The following is a 20,156-nucleotide window of genomic DNA, read 5'->3' as shown; positions in this document are numbered from 1 at the left end:
GCAGGAATTTACCACCTCCCGTAACTCTTGCCATGCCCCGAGCAGGTTAGGAGCTCCCTAGAGGGGAACATCTAACCTCTCCTCAGCTCTACCAGTCCACAATCCAGGATCCAGCAGAGGCACATTTCTGTTGGATGACTAGACTAAAACCTGACTACTGCCAAGCTCTTAGAGCCCTAAGGCTGCGAACATATTTACTACAACACAGCAGGCACAAGGTGGGTTCTTGAACCACCCACCTGGAGATCACTGTATAAATGCTTCTGCCTTCACTAGTCTCTACTCAGCAAGTCAATATTACCTGCCAGTATCACACTGACAGTCTGTGGACCAGACACAAGTTAAACACTATTTATTCCCATGCCCTGCATGATGCCGTGAGTGTAGAAGCAGGCATTGCCACCTAAACCATTCCTTTATTCAGCCCTTCATAATTAAATGCAAATAGAAAACCTCAGGTTGCCTTTCAGCCAAAGAGTGTCAAGTGAATTATGTACAGATTAAAGATATGCTGGCTCCTGCAGCTACCCCAAAGGGACTGCCTCAAATACACCCAGATGTTGAGCAGGCTTTAGTCTAACTAACAAAGGAGCAGTTAAACTTAATGTGATCCTCTTCTTGCTGCTGAGTGTATCCATCCAAGGAAACTGAGTTTTTAAAATGTTTCTAAACAGGTAGTCAGAATGGGCCACTGGTCAGGTACAAACCAGCAATGTCTTCAACACTCACATATAGCAGTCTAAATCTTCCAGACCCTACGTAAACATTGGTTAGCCTAACAAGCCTCACTCTCATTTTATTGTCAATAAAAAACATTCAAAAATCACAGAGGTCAATTCTCCCTCCATCTTTCCAAGACAATGAATGGCACTTAAGTTAATTGTAAGTATTTGGGAAAGGCTTTCTCTGCTCCCCACAAGATCCCTTGCATCCCCCACTCCCCTGGCCAGCCCTGCAGAGGGTGCAGGTGGAAAATGAGGCTCTGACAGGCAACAGAGCTGCCCAAGATCCTGCCAAGAATCTGAGCCAGAGCCTGACCCTCTACCTAATCTGCTAGGGCAGAGGGTCATCAACAGCCTTCCTGCCACCAGTGATCTGGACACTTAGGTAGTAAACATCACGTTCCTTTTACCTCCCATAAAACATTGTCCCTCTGTTGATCCCAGGGACAGAGATTTTAGAGGTCTGAAAGATCAAAAAGGCCTGTTTCGACAATTTTGCCTGACCTGCTAGAATGCATAGACTTTCTACTAGTTACTAGATCCACACCTTCTGATTTGAAGGTCCTTAAGGAATACAATAAATTGAGACTTTCTTTACCAGTAATGGAGAACTGATAATATCACTCTTAGATATAGTTAAAACTCAGCACTATTTCCACTATCAATTTGCCTAGTTTCAGCTTCCAACTACTAGGTATTGTTCTGTCTGTCAGTTTAAAGAGCACCCTGTGCATGGGATTTCTCTTCCTATCTGAATACCTATTTTCATTATCAGGCTTATATGATTACTTATTAGGATTTTTGCACTTCTTGGGTCTCACAGTATGATAGGTTCTCTTCAACTCTCCAATAAAACCTGTAGCTCTAAATCCTAGTCAGTCAGTCTGCTTCCAGCCAGATCAGCCAGATATTTTAAGACAGGAAGTTACCAAAGTCCTGCACAGCTGTGTTGCTGTGTGCATCTCAAAAGCTTCCTGGTATTCTTTAGTGAAAAATGGGATGCACTAACACCACATGTCTCTATCACAGACCCAGGCCAGCGAGTAGTCTGTTTTTTATTCAATTTTTCTGTTAAATCCTACCATTACCTCAGCCACCAGCTAGTTGAATTTGATCTTGTTCCTGGTTACATGTTGAAGGTTTTGCTCTAGACACATCTATGGTGTCCTTTGCTTGCTTGTTTGACTCAGTATTGTGTAACTACACTTTTTCTCTATAAAAGGGCAAGTGCAAGGGAAACAGGAAGACCCATCACTCTATGGGTAGAAGAGAATCAGGACTTGGATGGAGAAAGGTCTAACCACAAGCCATGTCTATCTTCAGAGCACACAAATATTGTCCATGCCTCACCTCCTCTTCCAGCTTGATAACCTTGGCTTGTGCATTGTTTAGGGCCTGGTCAAGGATTTCAATGTGCCTCCGCTGGTCCTCATTGGCTGAACGCACAGCTGCCAGCTCCATCTCCAACTTCTCCTTCTCCTTCAAGTTCTCTTTGTCTGAAAGAAAGACAAGAGCCACTCCATGAGGACAGCTCACAGGCCCCAGGCCACACACCGGAGCTAAGCTGTCACCTCCCTAGAAAAACCAAAATTATGAAAAGCAGCAGTGAGTAGGGCCTTTACAACAGTGCTGAGACACAGTGGGCAGGGACCTTCTACTGCCAGGGCTCAGCCCCCCAGTGCCCAGCCTTACAGCAGCAGCAGAGACAAGTGGCAGCTTGGGCTGCTTCTGCACCAGCAGAGTTTGTGGCCCTCAGCAGTGCCTCACAGCTTTCCATCCTGCTGAACTGCTAGCACATCCCCTAGAAAAAATTTGGCTTGCACCAACTCCCCCTTTTTTACATGACACCCTACATCAAAACTGCTTATAGCTGCCAGCTTCAATTCTGCTGCCTTCTGTAATGGGCAAGAAACCTCAGCCCCATGGATGTGGGCTGTGCTGTGCCTTGTGCTTTTTACTGGCAAGCATAGAGATCATGAAATACAGAAAATTTGAAGAAGCCAAATACTACACACAAATCTGTGCTGGACAGCCTGAAAATGGAAAGAGGGTAAAACAGTAACAAAGAATATGATAGGAGGCCTCTGTACACACTTCCTCTGACCATGCAGAGAAAAGGAAGGCTCTGGGAGCCATTTCAGGCCTATGGGGGCCCTGGGTGACCTTCCAGACTTGAAGGACTTAAGGATCTAGTGACCAGTGATCCCCTTCTTTTAAGCATCACAAGTGAGACTAAAGCATGTAGATAACCTCTGTGCTGAAAAATCATCCCTTTTTTGGGTAAGATTTAAAACAACATCAAAAAAAAAAAAAAAAACAACTGGCTAAATTCAGTCAACTCTGCTCACATCTTTGTCTTCAGCAACAAATTTCAGGCCCACCACTGATTTTGCTGGCAAGCTGCCTGGGGAAATGCTTGGCTCCATCTGCTTCTCCCCTGACAGTGCTGAGAAGCCATTTCTGGGAACATGAGTGTCACAGGCCAATCACTGGATCCCTGATGCCAGAACACAAACAGTTAACGACTGGAGTGAGCAGAGAATGGAGGTTTCTTTCAATGACATCTGAAATTTCAAAATCTGGCCTTTGTTCTGAATGACAACAAAAATAGATACTTGGAAAGCCTCTAGGAAGGAAATTTTCCTCCAAAAATTTACTTGGTATCAATTAAATGTTGTTTTGATTTTTTATTTTTAAAACATAGCATTACATATTTTATTGTTTTTTAACTGAAGTTAAAAATTGCTTCAAAACCACTGAAACAGGGGAAGTCTGCTCCAAACATCAAGTCCATGCCACCTACATGTGACCACTCAAGCTGGAAGCCCAACTATCCACCTTCCCCCAAGCAGGGTCAGAAAACTCAGAGCCAAAGCCATTCCATGAACTACATCCAGCAGGGTCACATTCTTCCTTAATGTGAGGTGGGATGAGAACAGAATTAGGTTTAATTCACACACCATCAGCAAGTGCCTGCAGCAAGGTGAGATGTACACAAGCTGAGCCATGTGTACAAGGCAAAAGTGGGCAAGGTGAGCCCAAACCCACCCACCTGTCTTCTCATTTATCCTAAAAGGAGGAACTCAGCACCTCATAAAAACTCCTGGCAGCAATACCATCATGCTGTTCACTGCAAAGCCCACAAGCAAAACTCAGTGAATGCTGTGGACACTGCACCACTGACTGCCACCATGAGCCATCTTGGGTTGATGGTGGCTTTCTTCTTCCCTTGTTGGTAAGGGATTTTATAGTAGAGATGCAGACCTCTTCCTTCAATGCAAAAATATTTGCTTCAATCAGATTAGCCAGCAGGAACATTAGTATGTATTGTAGAAAAGTGTAAATCTGGGCAAATTATCAGGGAGCTAATGTCATTAGAGGGTGAGGAAGCTGGAAGACGAATGCTATTTCAGCCTTTCCCTCCACCACCTCATGCTGGGACCACACATACTCTGCTCTGGATTTGAAACCCGTGTTTCACATTACACATGGGGATAACATAGCAAAACAGGACTTGGGATCTTCATTTTCAACTTCCATTCATGGAACTTGGGAAGTCCTCAGCCTACCCTGTTGCTTTCTATCCTGCCAAAAGAGGACAAATTATATAGAAATACACAAAATAATCACCACTAGAAAGCTGGCAAGAAAAATTTCCTGAACGACTCTCAACACTTCTTCATACCAGCTTCATCCTGTAAAATCCTAGAGGTACATTGTGTAAGTTCTTTACTTGCATTAATTTTTAGTGATGAAGGACTTAATTGAACACACCTCAAATTCTCTTTAAGTGCAAACAAAGTATCTTTAAAGTCTGAAAACACTGTTTTACTGCACTACCTTTGCATACACCTTTTTAACTAAAGGACTCTAATAATTATTTCTATGTTCTGCAGGGTCACTACCATAGCCCATTACGAAGAGTTCCCAAAAGGCTTCACTGTTGCAGCTCACAGTTGTAATCTCACAGCTTTCTACAGACTGCCTCTGATTGCTGTACCCCCACACACTGGATATTACACTTGTATTCCCGTTGGGTAAAGGGACTGAAGCAAGGAAGCTGCTTCAGTACTGCTCAAACAGGCTTTCTGACTTGTCAGGCTGGGCAAGTGCATCAAAAGTAGACAAATCTTGAATCTGCTTTGAAATGGAAACTTTAGACAAAAAGATACAGGCATGAGATGACACAGACTGAGTGTAACTCAGATGTGCACCTTAGCACACATTATATCAGAGTATCAACATATTTGACCAATTTAATGACCATCTCAATATATCCCAAGCTGATTTTTGACTTGCTATGATGTTGCAGAATGGTAACATGGACATATTTTAAAGACAATCCTTGCTACTTCAAAATTACCACTGCTGGCAGAAGAAAACATATCAAATTACAGCAGCCGGGGACTCATTTGGCTGCAAGAGATTTCCTGCAAACAAGAGTGCCTCCCATAGCACATCCCTTGCAGCACTTCCAATAATTTCTCTTATGCAGGTTTCCATTTCCCAGTGGCGGCTCTTCACTCACAGCTGTTAATTCCACAAATGCTTTCCAGTGACCATGCCTTTCCTCAGTGAAAACCTGAGGGACTTCTTCAGCCTCTTGTCACTCTTGCAGTTCCTGACATGGCAAGTGTGTGGAGGAGCTCTGCCATCCGCCATCCCTGGTCACGAGTGTATGCCATGGCAGCTGCTGCCAGTCACCCTCAGACCAGCTGATGTACCAGGATGGGGCACAAGAGTCATCTCTTCTGCTCACCTAGATCAAGCCATGTCCCAGCCAACTCCAGTGGCACAATCTTCCCAAACAGCCAAGGCTGTGAGACAGGGGATCAAGAGCAGTATGGGCCCTCATGCTCCAACAACCTCCCCAGACTGACACTGACTGTCAGAAGGAATCTGAAATGAGAACAGGACCTTGTTGCCTGCTCTGAAGACCTTTCAGCAGCTGGTATCCACCCCACAATAATAAGCAAAATAAATGAATAGGTATTTACACCAAGTAGCCAAACAGAAGAAGGTTTTCCACAGCTTTACTAAATCCTCTACACAGTAAATAGGGCCAAGTTGCCAGGCCCAGACATTTCCCTCTAGAGGAGTTGCTCCAGAGCTACTGTCCATCTGTCCAAGCCCCAGTCAGTCCTCTGCAGCTGTGGTTTGATGCTGACAAAGACTGGCCAAGGGAGGCCTGGAGCAGCAATGCAGATTATTTCCTTATTATTTCCGGTCTGGAAATGGGAACATTTCTTTGCCTGGGATATTTGGGACAGAGATATATGCACAGGTTCATGGCACATGAAGTGAACACTCCCACAAAGCATAAGGCTCTATCAATACACTGCTGAAACTGTCCATGTACCCCCACTAACAGATGCAGAGCCATGTGGATGGGCACAGACCTCAGTCTGTCTCAGACACCTGAAAGAACAGTGCTCCCACAGTTCAGAAATCCCCAAAAAACACACTCCACCAAATCTCATTTTTCTCACACTCACACTCCATCAAAACATATTTTTCCCAAGATATGACTGTGTAAGCTTTCTCTCAGCCCTGTGCCCTTGAAACCATCCTCAATCTTCTGCCTCCTCCTTTCCATAGCATCTTTCAGTGTCCTCCAAAGTGTCTCTTCTCTTGCCTGTATGGGCTCATATGCCTTCATCAGTCACTGCTTCATGGCTTTCCTTAAAAAAATCCTTTTCCCTGACAAAACATCACATAATTATCTTTAAACTAATACAGTGTGAGTATTTTCCAGCCCTGCCTATCACTCAGTACTTAGAGGCATGTGGCCTGGCTTTGTCTATTACTATTGCAAAGAATAAGATTTTTTTTTGTCACCTGCAGTCTCCATCTCAGAGTGCATGACTGATCTGCACTGTTGCACTGCTAATGGAAATCTCTGTGAGGAACTGAGAAATGATCCTTGAACATCCTGCCTTGCCAGATTTCTTTCTCAGGGAGTTTTTCCCAGTACTGGAGTTTCACCATTGAAAAATTGGTATGCAGTATTACCAGCCTCAGGAATCTTTCTTTCCTCAGCTCATCACCAGAGTGGCTTAAAAATGACAACTTCTAGAAAACTGCTGATGTCGGAGTCTTCTTATATAACTTGGGTCATATTTCCCATCTGTCTTCCAAAAACATAGGGACTAGAAATCTGCTTTTGCTTTCCTAATGAAAATTAAGATTTGCATTTACTAACCTTCATTTACTTAATAACCTGCTACTCTTAGAAATAAAACCAAAACATCACCTTCAAAACAAACCATTTTCTCTTCTTCTAAAAAGACTATTTCAATCTCAGTGTTAAAATTCAGTTTCCTTATCAGTTTCTTGCCTGTGTGTCCCATTAAAAGACATGAGGAAGATACAAACTGTGCTTGCAAAAACCCTCAGGTCAGCAGTGAAGTACAACCAAACCCCAGTCATGGTCTGCCCCAGTGGAAGACTCAGACACACACAAACATCAGTGTATAAATGCAGTCAGCAACAGAGGATTTCCAAGCAGAACCTTTTATGGGCTCTGAGAGGGGCATTTTAGGTAAGACACTCTGATATCGAGGTCAGTACTGTGCATGTCCCACCAGCCCAAAGAACGTGACTGAAGAGGACCTGCTTTACATGTGCCCATTTTTCTATTCTTGGAAGCACTCTGCATTGCATTAGTAACATTTAGCTCGCTGGCCTAGCCAGGAGACACTCCAAGCATCCAGACCTTATGTGATAGGATCCGAAAGGCTATATTTGTTTGTAAGCTGTGAATTGATTGCAGCAATATGCTGAGTGCACAGCACAGTTTCACTGCTAGATATTTACCACTAGAAGCATGAAGCATGTTTATGTACTGGAAAAGAACTCAAACCGAGTCCATATTGGGGATTTAACTCCTCCTTGTAGCTAATAACATATAGCAACACTGCCAGGCTGTCTCTACATGAAGAGAACAAATCCCAGTCTCCAATTTCTACTGAGCAGCTTATCCCATTTGAACTCTTCCCGAGGATGACAAGATCTATACAGCACTGCCATTCCTTAGGAGATCATCCCATTGGATTTGCAGCAGTACCTACACACCTTTATGCCATCTGCTATTACAGCAAAGCTAAGTGTCATGGAAAAGATCACTGGCTTCTTTTTTGGTTTGTGCAGACATGTACTAAACAATCGGCTGTGCTGGCATCATCACTGCTGGTGGGAGCCAGGAGAAGGCTCTTCAGCATTTGGAGCAGCTGCTGGACATTACAGGGCTGGTGGTGAGGCATGTTGAACAGTACCAAACTCTGCAATGCTAATGAGATGGATGGTTCTCCACTGCAGTCGTAGGTCATCTTCCAAGGAAGCTCTTGATGCGATAAAATAGAAGGATGAGCTGTACACAGCAATGAGCTTCACTAGGATTTCAGCTCACAAGATACTGCACAGCTTCCAGGAGGCCAAGCCCTTCTGGAAGCATGCTGGAGATGTAGGATACAAAAGAAGCCACACACTGCCACATAGCATCCAGCTGCACAGGTTGGATGGTCATACACATATCAGTGCATGGCATGGGAAACCAGCAGTGCTACGGCCAGTCATTATGGGAGCCTACAATGCATTGGAAATGCATGTTTCCATAGCAATAGAAGCTGTAAAATCTTTGTCACTTCAGTCCTTTGTAAAAAGCATGGTTGAGTTCCGCTCTTTCTGCTGTTAGTCAAACAGTCAACTAGTCAGCAGAGCTTGTTCTGTGCTCTTCCCAGCCAAGAGAAGAATCTGGCTTCTCTAAAAAGCATGCATCTTTAGAGATTACCTCTGCAAGCAAGACTTCGCAATTTCAGATAAATATTTATCAAAAATAAGCTAAATTGTGTTACCATTAATTCCCACTGCTTGGTTCTGGTGCTCAGAGAGAAAAAACTCTATCCTAAACAATCCAGTCTGCAGCTTAAACAAGACTGTGTGATGAATTAGCTGAGTAAAACCAAGCCACAAGCAGGATAACAATTAATAGCAAAGTATGCACCTCCACTCCACTATGTATGTAAGTGTGCATGTATATCTGTATATATCTGTATATATATATATATATATGCATTGTCCAAACAGCTCAGCACAGTACTCACTCTGAGCAGCATAAAGGCCCTCTGTTGCCTTATCCTCGTGCCCATCGAAGTCTCTGCTGGCCAGCTGCCTATTGGCTGTCTCCAGTCTTTCTGCAAAAAACAGGAAATACTTCAAGTATAAATATATGTATATAAAATTGTAGGCCAACCAAGAAAATAAGATGCATGCCAGCAGAGAAGTATAAATAGACTCTCTGAAGGAGGATATTAAAATGGAGGCTGACACATACATAAAAGATGAGGCCTTTGACCTCTTCCATGAAGCTGTGTTATTCAGATTCACAGAAACTGGGGGGAAAGTCTCTGACATTCACAGTTGACATGCCCAGGCAATCATCTCTCACACTACTCAAAATGCACAAGGCATCTGCAATCTGAATTACCCAACTGTGTAAGAAGATGTCTGCTTTCCTGCAGTGAAGAGCTGCCTCTTGTGCAGCAAGACATCCTGGGGAAAGGGAGTCCCCAACACAGTGACACCATTCCTTGGGGATGCCCTGGGAAAGAAGGCATTTTCTGCAGCCAAGGACAGCTTCCCCTGTGAAGGTCCTGCCTTCAGAAACTTCTCCCCTTCAAAAGGACAATGTGACCCACTTAGACCATTGCAAAAAACTGTAAGTCAGCTTGAAAAAGGCACCTCACTGCATGAGCAGTGAGTACCAAAGTACCACTCATCAGGAACCTGGATGGGCAATAGTTACCCAACATATCCTCAATTTCCTTTATCAAAAGGATACATGCTCAATTTCAAGTTTTTTAAAAAATATACAACCTTTGGTACTTGGCCTGTGAAGGCACTGACTTTGGAGATTTACAGGTAACACAGCATTGTTCTACATTACAATTTGCTCTTCAGCTCTTTAGGAGTGGGCAGGTGTCTCAGTTTGAGACAACAGGATACTGTGACTGGTGGCCTGGCTATCAAATCCATATTTTCAAGTGCTAAACACAAAGGCACCATCTGGAGCCAATTCTTACACTTTGCTAGAAGGTTTTTTTGCCACCAGGAGGATGACAGCCATTTTGTCTAATGCCAATGAGCAGGACCTTATTTCTCATTATGTGTATCTAAATATTGAATTTAGAGGAGTTTTCACTCCTCTAAAGCCTGCTGCTCTGGAGCTTGTAAGTGAAACACGATGTCAGCCAAAGGGGGAAAAAACCCAAGCAACTGTAACGTACCACGGAGATCCCTGTTGAAGTCATGAAGTCTCCTAATTTCTCCTTCGAGTTTGTTTCTCATTGCTTTGTCCAGGGACTCCCTCTTAGTGGTGGTCTTGACCAAACCCTCATAAGCTTCTGAAATCCTCTGAATCTCAATTTCAAACTGAAAGAAGAGAAAGTTCCTGTTAAAGCCCTGCAGCAATGTTCCAGTGTTTGCCCAGCACATTCCAATAAGGGGTCAGGGCAATGTTCATGTCCAGTATCAAGCCAGCCACCAACTCTGCAATGACTGATCTCCCTGGCAGACAATGGCACAAAGCCCCAGCAATGATGGTGGCTCTTGCACTGGGGACCCCTAAAAACATTCTGTGAGGCAGCTCACCATGTCACAACACCCCAGGACACCCCATTGGCAGCTCCCAAAAAAGCTTGAGGTGGGCTAGACTTGATGGAACTGCTTGGTTGCCTTTAGTCTATGACCAAGGGGACTGCTTTTCTCCAAGAAGAAAAAAAAACAAGAAATAGTGTACTTGTGTGGGCTGTATTCTCTCCTAGAAATGGTGTAGGAGGTATAATTTATTTTTCAACAGGTCCCTGATCCAGAACTTATCTCTGAGCTCTAAATGCCACCAAACTATTTTAGGCTCAGCTCTGGCCTCACGTCACTTTTAAACTACTGTGATCCATTCCTTTCCATTCTTGACTGAAGACTGCTTTATACAAGAGAAACTCCTTATAACAGACAGAACCAATTGTTTTGGGTTTTCAATCTCCTTAACTTCATTTCCTTGAAATGTGGCAAACTGCAGGCACAGTATGCAGAGAAATCCCTTAGTGGTGAACTTGCATCTTAAGACCTAAGCCCAAAAGACTGACAGAAGAATAGTCCTGGGTAGAGTTTTGCTGTTCAGCTCAATCCATCCAACTCTTTTAATAAGCTAATGTCATGTTAAGTGATACAGCTTTGGTAAAATCATTGCTGCAGAGATGACCAACGCTGATGTGGGAATCTGTTCCCACATGCCTGGCCCTTGCGTTTGTGGAGAAAGGCTTGATAATGTGCACAGGCTGGAAAACCAAAAGACATACATAGCCTCCCACATACCTTTCTAAATCTGGTGCTTTTTTAGCCTCTTGAGTCATGAGTGGGGCAAATTCATGATTTTTGAAGCCAGGATGCAAGCTCACCACCACTTGCTGAAGAGTTAGGTCCCTCTCAGTAAGCTTCCATACAAATTCTGGAGCCACTCTGTCAAGATACAGCCCATGGGCAGGCAGCACCTCCAAACCACGCACCAAGGAAAGCCTGGCAGAGCTATGATGGGGAAACCTGATTACCTTCCCTAATTTCTGCTTCCAGCTTGTTCACAACACAAAAGCTGAAACAAGGGGAGATTCAGAGTAGCCATGAGAAAGTGTTTCTTTACTGAGTGGGTGGTCAAGCCCTGGAACAAGTTTCCTAGAGAGGCGGTCAATGCCCCAAGCCTTTCAGTGCTTTAGAGGCATATGAACTATGCCCTTAGCAAGATGCTTTAATTTGGTTCTCTGAATTTTCAGGAAGTTGGTAAGCCACTATCTGCAGGAGAAGATGCTGTCTCCAGACAGCTCCTACCACAGCAAAGCAGATTTGCCAGCACAAAAGTGGCTTTCCACAGCCTAACAGTCTGGCTCAATGCAGCTGGTTACCACAAGGGCTCTGCTTGGCCCTCTATATGCTGGTATTTCCCAAAACACATCACCACACCGCCTGCAGCCCTGGAGGCAAAAACTTGTTGTAGCAAGTGCTTCATCAGCACCGAACAAAATTAAAGGAGAGCAGAACAGCCATAAATTGTGTCGGCGTTTCTCAACAGCTCTGGGATTTCCTTTGCCTTCTTCCATGGAGGAAAAAAAAAACAATTCAGCCTTTTCCCTGGCTGGTAGCTCCTGGAGCCAACCCACTCAAACAACTCACACATGCAGCATGCGAAGAGCCAGCCCAGCCTGGGAATTAAACTTCAGCAAGGTAACACCTCTCAGAAAAGGGAAAATCATCCAAAATGCTCACAACTAAATGCACACAATTCCTCTTACAACTCTTTTTAGGTATGAAAATGAGGCAACTCATCAAAAAGCACAGGGATTCATCACTACCTCTCTAAAAAAATCTTTTCACACACAAATGAGAATGTGACAGCCCTCAGAACTGATCTGTTTGTACAAATACCCAAGGAGTCCTACAAATCAGTCTGACTTTCTCTTTCTTCTCCTATTCTGTAACAAATAAAAGTGATGGAAAGGTGGTCCTACCTAGCATAAAATTGTTACCCACAAACAAGAATTACTCCTTCCTGACCTTTCCACTTGCAACAAGAAGGAAGAGTTTTCACATCCAAAGTACATAATTTAACTCAATCACATTTTCAGAGGCAATGTTTGTGGGAACCAAGGAAGACCTGCCCTGACCTTGTGTTCAAACATAGCAAAAGTAGCATGGGAGGAATACCATGTGTTAGAGATTTAGTTTCCTGAAGAAAGAATGCACTTGAGTATGTGTTTCACTTTAATACTCCGCTTACATTCCCCCAAAGTCAATGGGACTCAAGTCCACACTTTATTGACTGAAGTGAGACTTCAGCCCATGCTTGAATACCTTTCTGTTGGTGTCTGATGCAATAGACTTGCAGGGCATCCAAGATAAAGAGAGAACCATTTCCAAGGGTGAAAGAAACCAGAATATTTATAGGGCATTACACTTAAATACGTTTTACTGAACAACGCAGCTTTTGTAAAATTAATAGCTGGAATATTTCTTTTTGCCCACAAAGGCCACGGGAAGTCAGTATTAAAGGTTTTGCAGATTTCTTCATGAATAGTTAATGTTGTTGCAAAAATTTTAAACTAAGTTTGGGAAATAAATAAAGTCAATAAAATAAATAAAGTCAACTCATCTTGTTGCAGAGAATGAGGCAGAAAGGACAGCAGCTACAAAACACTTGGTCTTTTTTCTAATCTGTTTGAACAGATTGTCAGAATTTTTTCCCAAAGCTGAGGCTGGGACATGGTCTCTGAGAGCTGCTTCTTCTCCTATGAAGGGTGTCTCCAAGAACACTGATCCACACAGTGATCCACACAGTATACAAAAAAATTCAGGTCCTATATAGGCTCCTAAATTTAGAGAGAAAAGATCTGCAGTCTAAGCTCATTTGTGTCTAAGTAGTGGGAAGACATAAATGAAACAGTAGTGCAAGGTCCTAAATAAGTTATTCGGTCTGAGCCCTTGGGAATCAAAGTGAGCAGATGTTGTGGTTTGACACAGGAAAAGAATTTTCTCGGAGGGAAGAAGTCAGTCCAGTCAGGGGTCAGGTTTGGATACTGACACTTGGGGTGACCAATTGAAGGTGGACACGCCTCTGAGAACACAGAGGGGTTAAAAGCAGAACTCCCAGGAGAACTCGCTCTCTTTGGTTCCGGTCATCGGAGGGTGCAAACCTCCCTTGCCCAGCCATGAGGGAAAAGCCATGTGGCCTGGGAAGGTAGGCCAGGGGGTGAAGGATTGGGAACTGAGCTGGGCCAGTTCCTGCGGATGGAAGGGTGGAGAACGTCTGAGATGTCTTTGTTCCCCCCCACCCCCCACAACTTGAGGGAAAGAGATAGAGAGCCTGCAGACACCCGGGAGTTTGCCGGCAGAGGAGAAGGAGGAGGAGGAGGGGGAAGATGCCCAGCGTGGGAGACAGCACAGCGTCCTGGGCTGAGATTTCAGCCATCCAGGGAGTCCAGGAATTTTAACCCTTTCCTGGGAAATGAAGGCTTTGTGAAATATTGCTCCTCCTCAATTTGAAGAAAAGAGAGACAGCCGGGGACCTCAGTTGTTAGGGAAAGAAGGTTGGGGGGAGATGATGGAGTGGCTGTTGGTTGGACTCTTCTTGTTAGCCATAGAGTGAACCAATTTCTCCTCCAAGAGAGACTGCATTTTAGGGGGATGCAATGGTGAGCCAAGAAACTCCACAAGCAACTACCAGTTCAGGAATGAACAGAGGTCAGCGGAGGAGGTGTGAGGATGCCCTCCATCTTCAGAGAAGAAGAGAAGGCAATCTCTGTTCTTGGACCCTCGGCCCCAGGGGAAAATGGGGGGGACTGTAGTCCCAAAGTGAGACACTGGACTGTTGTTCCTGTTGATCCTTGGCAAAGCATCCTTAAAGGAGCCCTATGAGCAGTCTCTGTCCATGCACGGTGGTGAAAGCACTGTGACATGGAGAGTGTCACACTGGCTTGGTGTGTTTGGGCGGTGCCATGTGTGACATGGAAACACAAGAGGTGACAGCTGAGTTTCCTGGGGGTCTGTGGTGCAAGGGAGACTCCTCTCTCCCCTGATGGACTCAGTATTGATTATGTGGAAGGGTGAAGACTGGATTAAGGGTCCAAATGTGTCTCGCTGTGATTTATTGGAGTTGGGTGGTGGGAGGAGGAATGTTTTGAAAGGTTTTCATTTTAAATTTTGTGGGTTTTTTTTTTCCCCTTTATACTAGTAGAAGTAGTAGTAGTAGTGTAGTAGTAGTGTAATAAAGTTTTCCCCTTGTTATTAAGTTTGGCCTGCTTTGCTCTGTTCTCGATCGCATTTCACAGCATTCAAGTGATAGGTTACATTTTCATGGGGGCGCTGGCATTGTGCCAGTGTCAACCCATGACAGCAGATCTGGGGAACATCTCTGATTTGCCTTCAGTGAACCTCTGTTTTGAGCAAGTTCTACTTCATTTGATGCAACTCTTCATCTTCTCATCCCAGGCAGTGCACAAGACATCACCCTCCTGCACTGGAAAAGCCTGTGTATTTATAGAAAAGGGCATGCAGGATGTCTTAGAAAAATGGGTTTCAAGCAAAATCTTTATCAAATGGTTCTTTCAGATAAGGAGACAGTGCTTTTAGAACCAACATGTTTAAATGCATGTCTAACATCAGTTCTTATAAACTCAAGGAGCAATAACTGAAAGCCTCTAAGACAACCCAGTTCATCCATTTCCAAACAATGGACAACCCCACTGGTGGTTGTTACACTCCCGAAGAGTGTGGAGCAACATACAAGCTTATTGTGATGGACAAGACTGCTTGGGACAAATGAGAACATGCTCTTCATGGCTCTCACCTGCATCTCTAACCCCTGTGCAGATGGTGAAGGACCCTGCTGCACGAGGAATATACTACCCATGGGAGACTTCCAGGGAAAGCTCCAGTGAGGCCAGCATGGAAGATGGAAGGGGAAAATATCCAGCTGAGAGATAGCTGATGGACTGCCCTGTTTCATCCTAAAGGCAGTAGAGTCCACAAGGCACAGGATTACCCTTCTGTGAAACCACCATGGAGAGGCAGTGGTTAGAAATGGCCAGTGGTGCATCCTCACTGCAGTGACATAACTATGAAGAACAGCTGCCCAAAGGCAGAAGCACCAAGATGGTTATCCTGGCCAGGCTCCATCCCAGTCTCTACACCTACCTTCTGCAGCTTGTCTGCCTTCTCATAGTACCCCTCCAGCTCCTGCCGCAGCATGTGGTTCTCCTCGGAGAGCATCTCTACCATCTGCTGCGCCCGCTCCACGATGGCAAAGGCATCGGGTGTCAGCTGCTGGCCCGGCAGCGTCGGGGTCTGGGCAGCCACAGGGGCTGGCAGTGGGGGCAAGGAGCCTGGGAGCAGAGGGCCAGCGGTGGCCTGTGACGACATGGGGCTGTGCTGCTGGGCTGGCGGCGGCGGGAAGGGTGGCTGGCATTGTCGGCTGTGGGAAAACACACATGGAGGAAGCGTTAGAGCCGCACACCCTCGGAATGCTTATGGGAGCTTTCACCTAATGACTGCATGGCTTATTAACAGTGTTATAGCTGGACAGTCATGACCCCTAAATACCAACAGTCGCAGCAGAGAACAGGTAAATTGTCTCCTTGCCTGCTCTTGACAGTGACGTACACATCTGGTATGAGCAGATAAAGGAAGCACTGACTCAAGCCCAGCATTTTTGCCTAGGTGTGCGACTAATACTTCAGCAGCCACCAGCCTCTCCCTGCCTCCCCTTCCCAGAAATGCCATGGCTGACAAGCACAAGCTGGCAGGTTTGAATAAAACACAAGGGATGCATTACTCACCCTTCGAACACCACTCCCTGCCCAGAGTAAAACCAGTGGATCAGCTGAGCTGGGAGGTGAGAGGAAGTGATACGAGCAAAGCAGCATCCCTGAGTGACTTTAGCAAGTGGAAGAGGGAAGTGTTGCTGAAGAACAGCTGGAGGCACAGCCCCATTCAATTACAGTGAGCCATGAAAGCCATCTTCCAGTGGGAGACCTCATTGTGTCACTCCCCCATTAAGGGCATCTATGACTCACCAGACTCATATCATTAAAGAGTAGTGGAACTGCTTGTGACCTTGGCTTTAAATACATCCAAATCATAATTTGCAGTGGCTGGAAGATAATCCAGGAGGATGTCTCAGCAGTGAGGGTAAGCCTGCAGCTGACAGCCAGGTGGGATCAGAGTCCCTTACCCAACCCATCTCCATCCCTCAATGCCTCAGCCACGGGAAGGAGCCCCAGGCAAAATCTAACTGTCCACAGGCTGAGCCACTCCTCAGCCCTAATGCCAAAGTTCCGAAATTCCCACACTGATCTTGTTAAAGAGACTCAACCCAGACCACGTGGTACTTCAGTGTCAGGGCCCAGTTTGGGTGGAAAATAAGCTGGGTGCTGGACCCCACCTGAGGTCTGGGATTTGTATTTTAATGTAACTACAAGCTATTAGGCTTGCTGTTGATAACATTACCCTTATTTCTGTACCCTACACAAGGCACAAGATATAATGAACAGATGTATTTACCCCACTGGGCCTCAAAGAACAATTAATGTTTTTTCTTAAACAAACAATTTTGTGCTATTTAAATACATAGTAAGTATGGTTACCATTGTCTTCAGCACCTACACAGCTTCTCAAATCAGAGTTTTCAAAAGCCTTCAGTGTTGGCCTAACTACTGACAATAACTCACCACTTCTTTCAACTGCAGCAAAACAAAGCTGAAAAGGGAAGGCAATTTAAAAATCCTGCCCTAGAAAACGAACAGCACTGCTCTAACAAACTTGTCCCTGCCAAGCCACACGACAGCAAAAAAAGCCAGCAATTCAGCCTTAATCTTCTGTCCAAACTAGAGTGAAAGCAAATCTGCAGGCCCCCAGACACAGCACATACACAGTCCCACACTCTCATCCCAGCTTTGCCCAATGCATCCACTCTGGCACAGAAAGGTACTGAAATGGAGAAAAACACTGAACGCAAGTACACTGCTAACCTGGTCAGAAGTACAGACCAGTGTCCTTGAGAAGATCCCAGCAGAGCTTCCTGCAGCCAGCATTGAGGAAAGCTGAGCTCAGTCTGGCCTTGAGATGGCTTTTACCTGCCTAGCATAGACTTGTTCTAAGGCTGTGTCTCTCCTGTAAATTAAACATCCATGGAGGTGGCTCAAGAGCACAGGAGAGTGGCCATTCCCCATGGGCAGCTCCCAGGGCCAGAAGAGTTTGCTTTCAGTCATATTAGTTCTCCAGCAGAGGTGCAGGCTAGTAACTAAGGAGCTAAATGTCTATTGAAAAGAGGATAAAAATTTCCAAAATACAGGAAGCCAGGGAGGTGCTGTATGACACTTCACAAGAATACACACAGGAATTAATATAATCACAGAATGCCTTGGGTTGGAAGTGATCTTCAAAAGCCATCTAGTCCAACCACCCTGCCACAGGCTCAGACACCTTCCACTAGATGAGGCTTCTCAGGGCTCCAACCAACCTGGCCTTGAATACTTCCCATAATGGAGCATCCAGAACGACTCTGGGCAACCTGTTGCAGTGCCTCATCACCCTCAGTGTAAAAACTATATTCCCTATACTCTAATCCAAACCTACCCTCTTCCAGTTCAAAGCTATTTCCTTTTGTCCCATCTCTACAGGCCCTGGTAGAATGTCCTGCTCCAGCTTTTTTATAAGCCCCCTTTAGAAGGCTGCAGTAGCCTTCTCTACTCTGGAGCCTTCTCTTCTCTGGGCTGAACAACTCCAACTCTCAGTCTGTCTTCATAGAAAAGGTGCTCCAGCCCTCTGATCATGGTTCTCACATCATCTCCACATTCCCTTCTTTCTGATTCTCCAGTGTGCAAACCTGGCAAGGGACATGATGCCCATCGTGGGACTTGAATATTCTTTAGCTCAAAAATCTGAACAATAAATAACATGATGAGTGAGAGATGTCACTCACAGTGCAAAATACGCTCTACAAGTGAATGTGAACTCAGACAAGCATGCAACACCTCCTCAATGCTGCTGACAGACAGTCTGTGCTCACATGTTTTACCACAGCAATTAATCCAGGTAAGGGTGAGCTTGTTTGTCTTTACCAAAAGAAAAGGCACCACTGCTTTTATGCAAGTAAAAGCCCAACTGTCTGGATACAATTACACCCCTGTTTACAAAGACACTTGGTAGAAAGCAGAAAATTTGGAAGATTTGCCGCAGGTACAGATTTTCTCACTTCTTTATGGGAATAGCGTAGAGCAATAGAATTAAATTGATCTCTGAATCTAAACCAGTGGAGATACAGACATTTTTCTTTTTCATTATGAAGTACAGCAATTTTTGTCCCCTTTAGACCCTTGCATGAACTTTTGATGCTGCACTTTTGGGAAATCTTAGCTTTCATCAATTTAATCTCTTCTTGTCACTTTAGTCTGTCTAGCTTTACACTACAGAGGAAGGAAAGACCAGAGAGATCTCTGTTTTCTTGAACTGCAAATGATTTTCTGAGCTACTAAAGATTTACACCCTATAGCAGCTGCCAGCCACCAGAGTCTGCACTGTTTTCCAGCTTGGAAGCTGAACAGGTACAACTGACTTTATACCTCTTGAAGCACAGTTGTTCAACAAAATTAATGTTTCTAACTCTTTTTACTTGTTTAATCTGTCCCAATTTAGTTCTGGCTTAGCCAACTGCAAACTCTCTGAGTACATACACAATAAAATAAACACAGCAATTCACATTAACAAAACATCATTTGCAAAAACAGGAATGTTATAACAGCAGCTTAGTTCCTATCCAAATTCACATGTAAAGCTCCAAAGAAACACAGCAATCAGGATTATCCTGAGGTCCTTTGGGCTTAGTAAAGAATGACATTCTCACAATGCTTTTACTGTATTTTAAATGTTGATCTTACTCTGCATTAGAGCAGGTTAAAATCTTTCAGCCAAACATTCGAGTCAACAATCATCCTTCTTAAAAGCATGCAACAGTGGAACATTATGAGTCTTGGCTATCTCTGCAACATTTCAGCTAGGTTTCTATTAAAAACATATTTTTTGTTGGCATTATTGTAGAAGTAGAACCCCCATAAGCTTCTGCAACGTATTGTAAAGAAGGAAAAAGAGGAAAAGAAATAAGGAAAACAGCTTTTTGAATAAAAAGCACCAGCAGATCATGAGGCTTTCAAGGGCTACTGTGCTGGGGTCACCTGGGTCATCTATTTCACAGATATAGCTTATGATACATGCATAATAGCTTACTACCTATAGCTTGCAATACAATGTCTTCAGCAAAATACTTGACAATGAACCTCACTTTCATAAGAAATTCCTCAAGATTTGGGGTTGCCCAAGCCCCCAAATTTAGGCATGGTCTTAATACTCCTCTTATACTGGACCACCTGGGAGCAAGAATTACCAAGACAGAGAAATTTGAGGAGAATTTGTAACTTTATATATGAATAAGAAACCTGGAAATGAAAATTAATTATAAAGTCCACTTGCTGTTGATGACCAGGAAATCATAAATACAAAAGAGCTGTTGTTGGATAAAGCAGCACAGTATTAGTAAATGAAAATGCCTGTAAATGTTCTGGAAAGGAAATTCCACCTCAGCCTTGCTACAGGTACAGTGAAGGCTCTCCTCTGTTTAGGGATGAAAGGGGGCCAGTGGAGGAAGGGCTTCGTTTCTAACACACTATGGCATTTACATTCATAATTCAAATACCCTCCTCTAACCTATTTAGCTCAATCTTTCTCTGAATGTTCTGCCTTCCTTTACCTCTAGGGCAGACTGGTCTATTTCATATTTCAAAGACTTTCCCAAGGAACTTTATCTCACAACTTCATGCATCTTCTGTGGATGCTCTGGCT

At 44.3% G+C, this 20,156-nt stretch overlaps 1 protein-coding gene across 1 annotated transcript in view; it reads right to left on the bottom strand.

Moving 5' to 3' along the window:
* Positions 1-20,156, bottom strand: part of AMOTL1 (angiomotin like 1) — a 55,241-nt gene that overhangs the window by 15,264 nt on the left and 19,821 nt on the right. The window contains exons 4-7 of the mRNA XM_021544968.3: positions 15,459-15,735; positions 10,007-10,151; positions 8,825-8,914; positions 2,073-2,218 (exon numbers count right to left, since the gene is read on the bottom strand). Coding sequence (XP_021400643.2) covers positions 2,073-2,218; positions 8,825-8,914; positions 10,007-10,151; positions 15,459-15,735 — 658 coding nt within the window. The remainder of the gene's footprint in view (positions 1-2,072; positions 2,219-8,824; positions 8,915-10,006; positions 10,152-15,458; positions 15,736-20,156) is intronic.

The sequence above is a fragment of the Lonchura striata genome, chromosome 2 (genome assembly GCF_046129695.1).
Source record: "Lonchura striata isolate bLonStr1 chromosome 2, bLonStr1.mat, whole genome shotgun sequence".
Classification (NCBI taxonomy): Eukaryota; Metazoa; Chordata; class Aves; order Passeriformes; family Estrildidae; genus Lonchura; species Lonchura striata.
The sequence above is the reverse complement of the archived record's forward strand: the minus strand, read 5'-3'. Positions and strand labels throughout refer to the sequence as shown.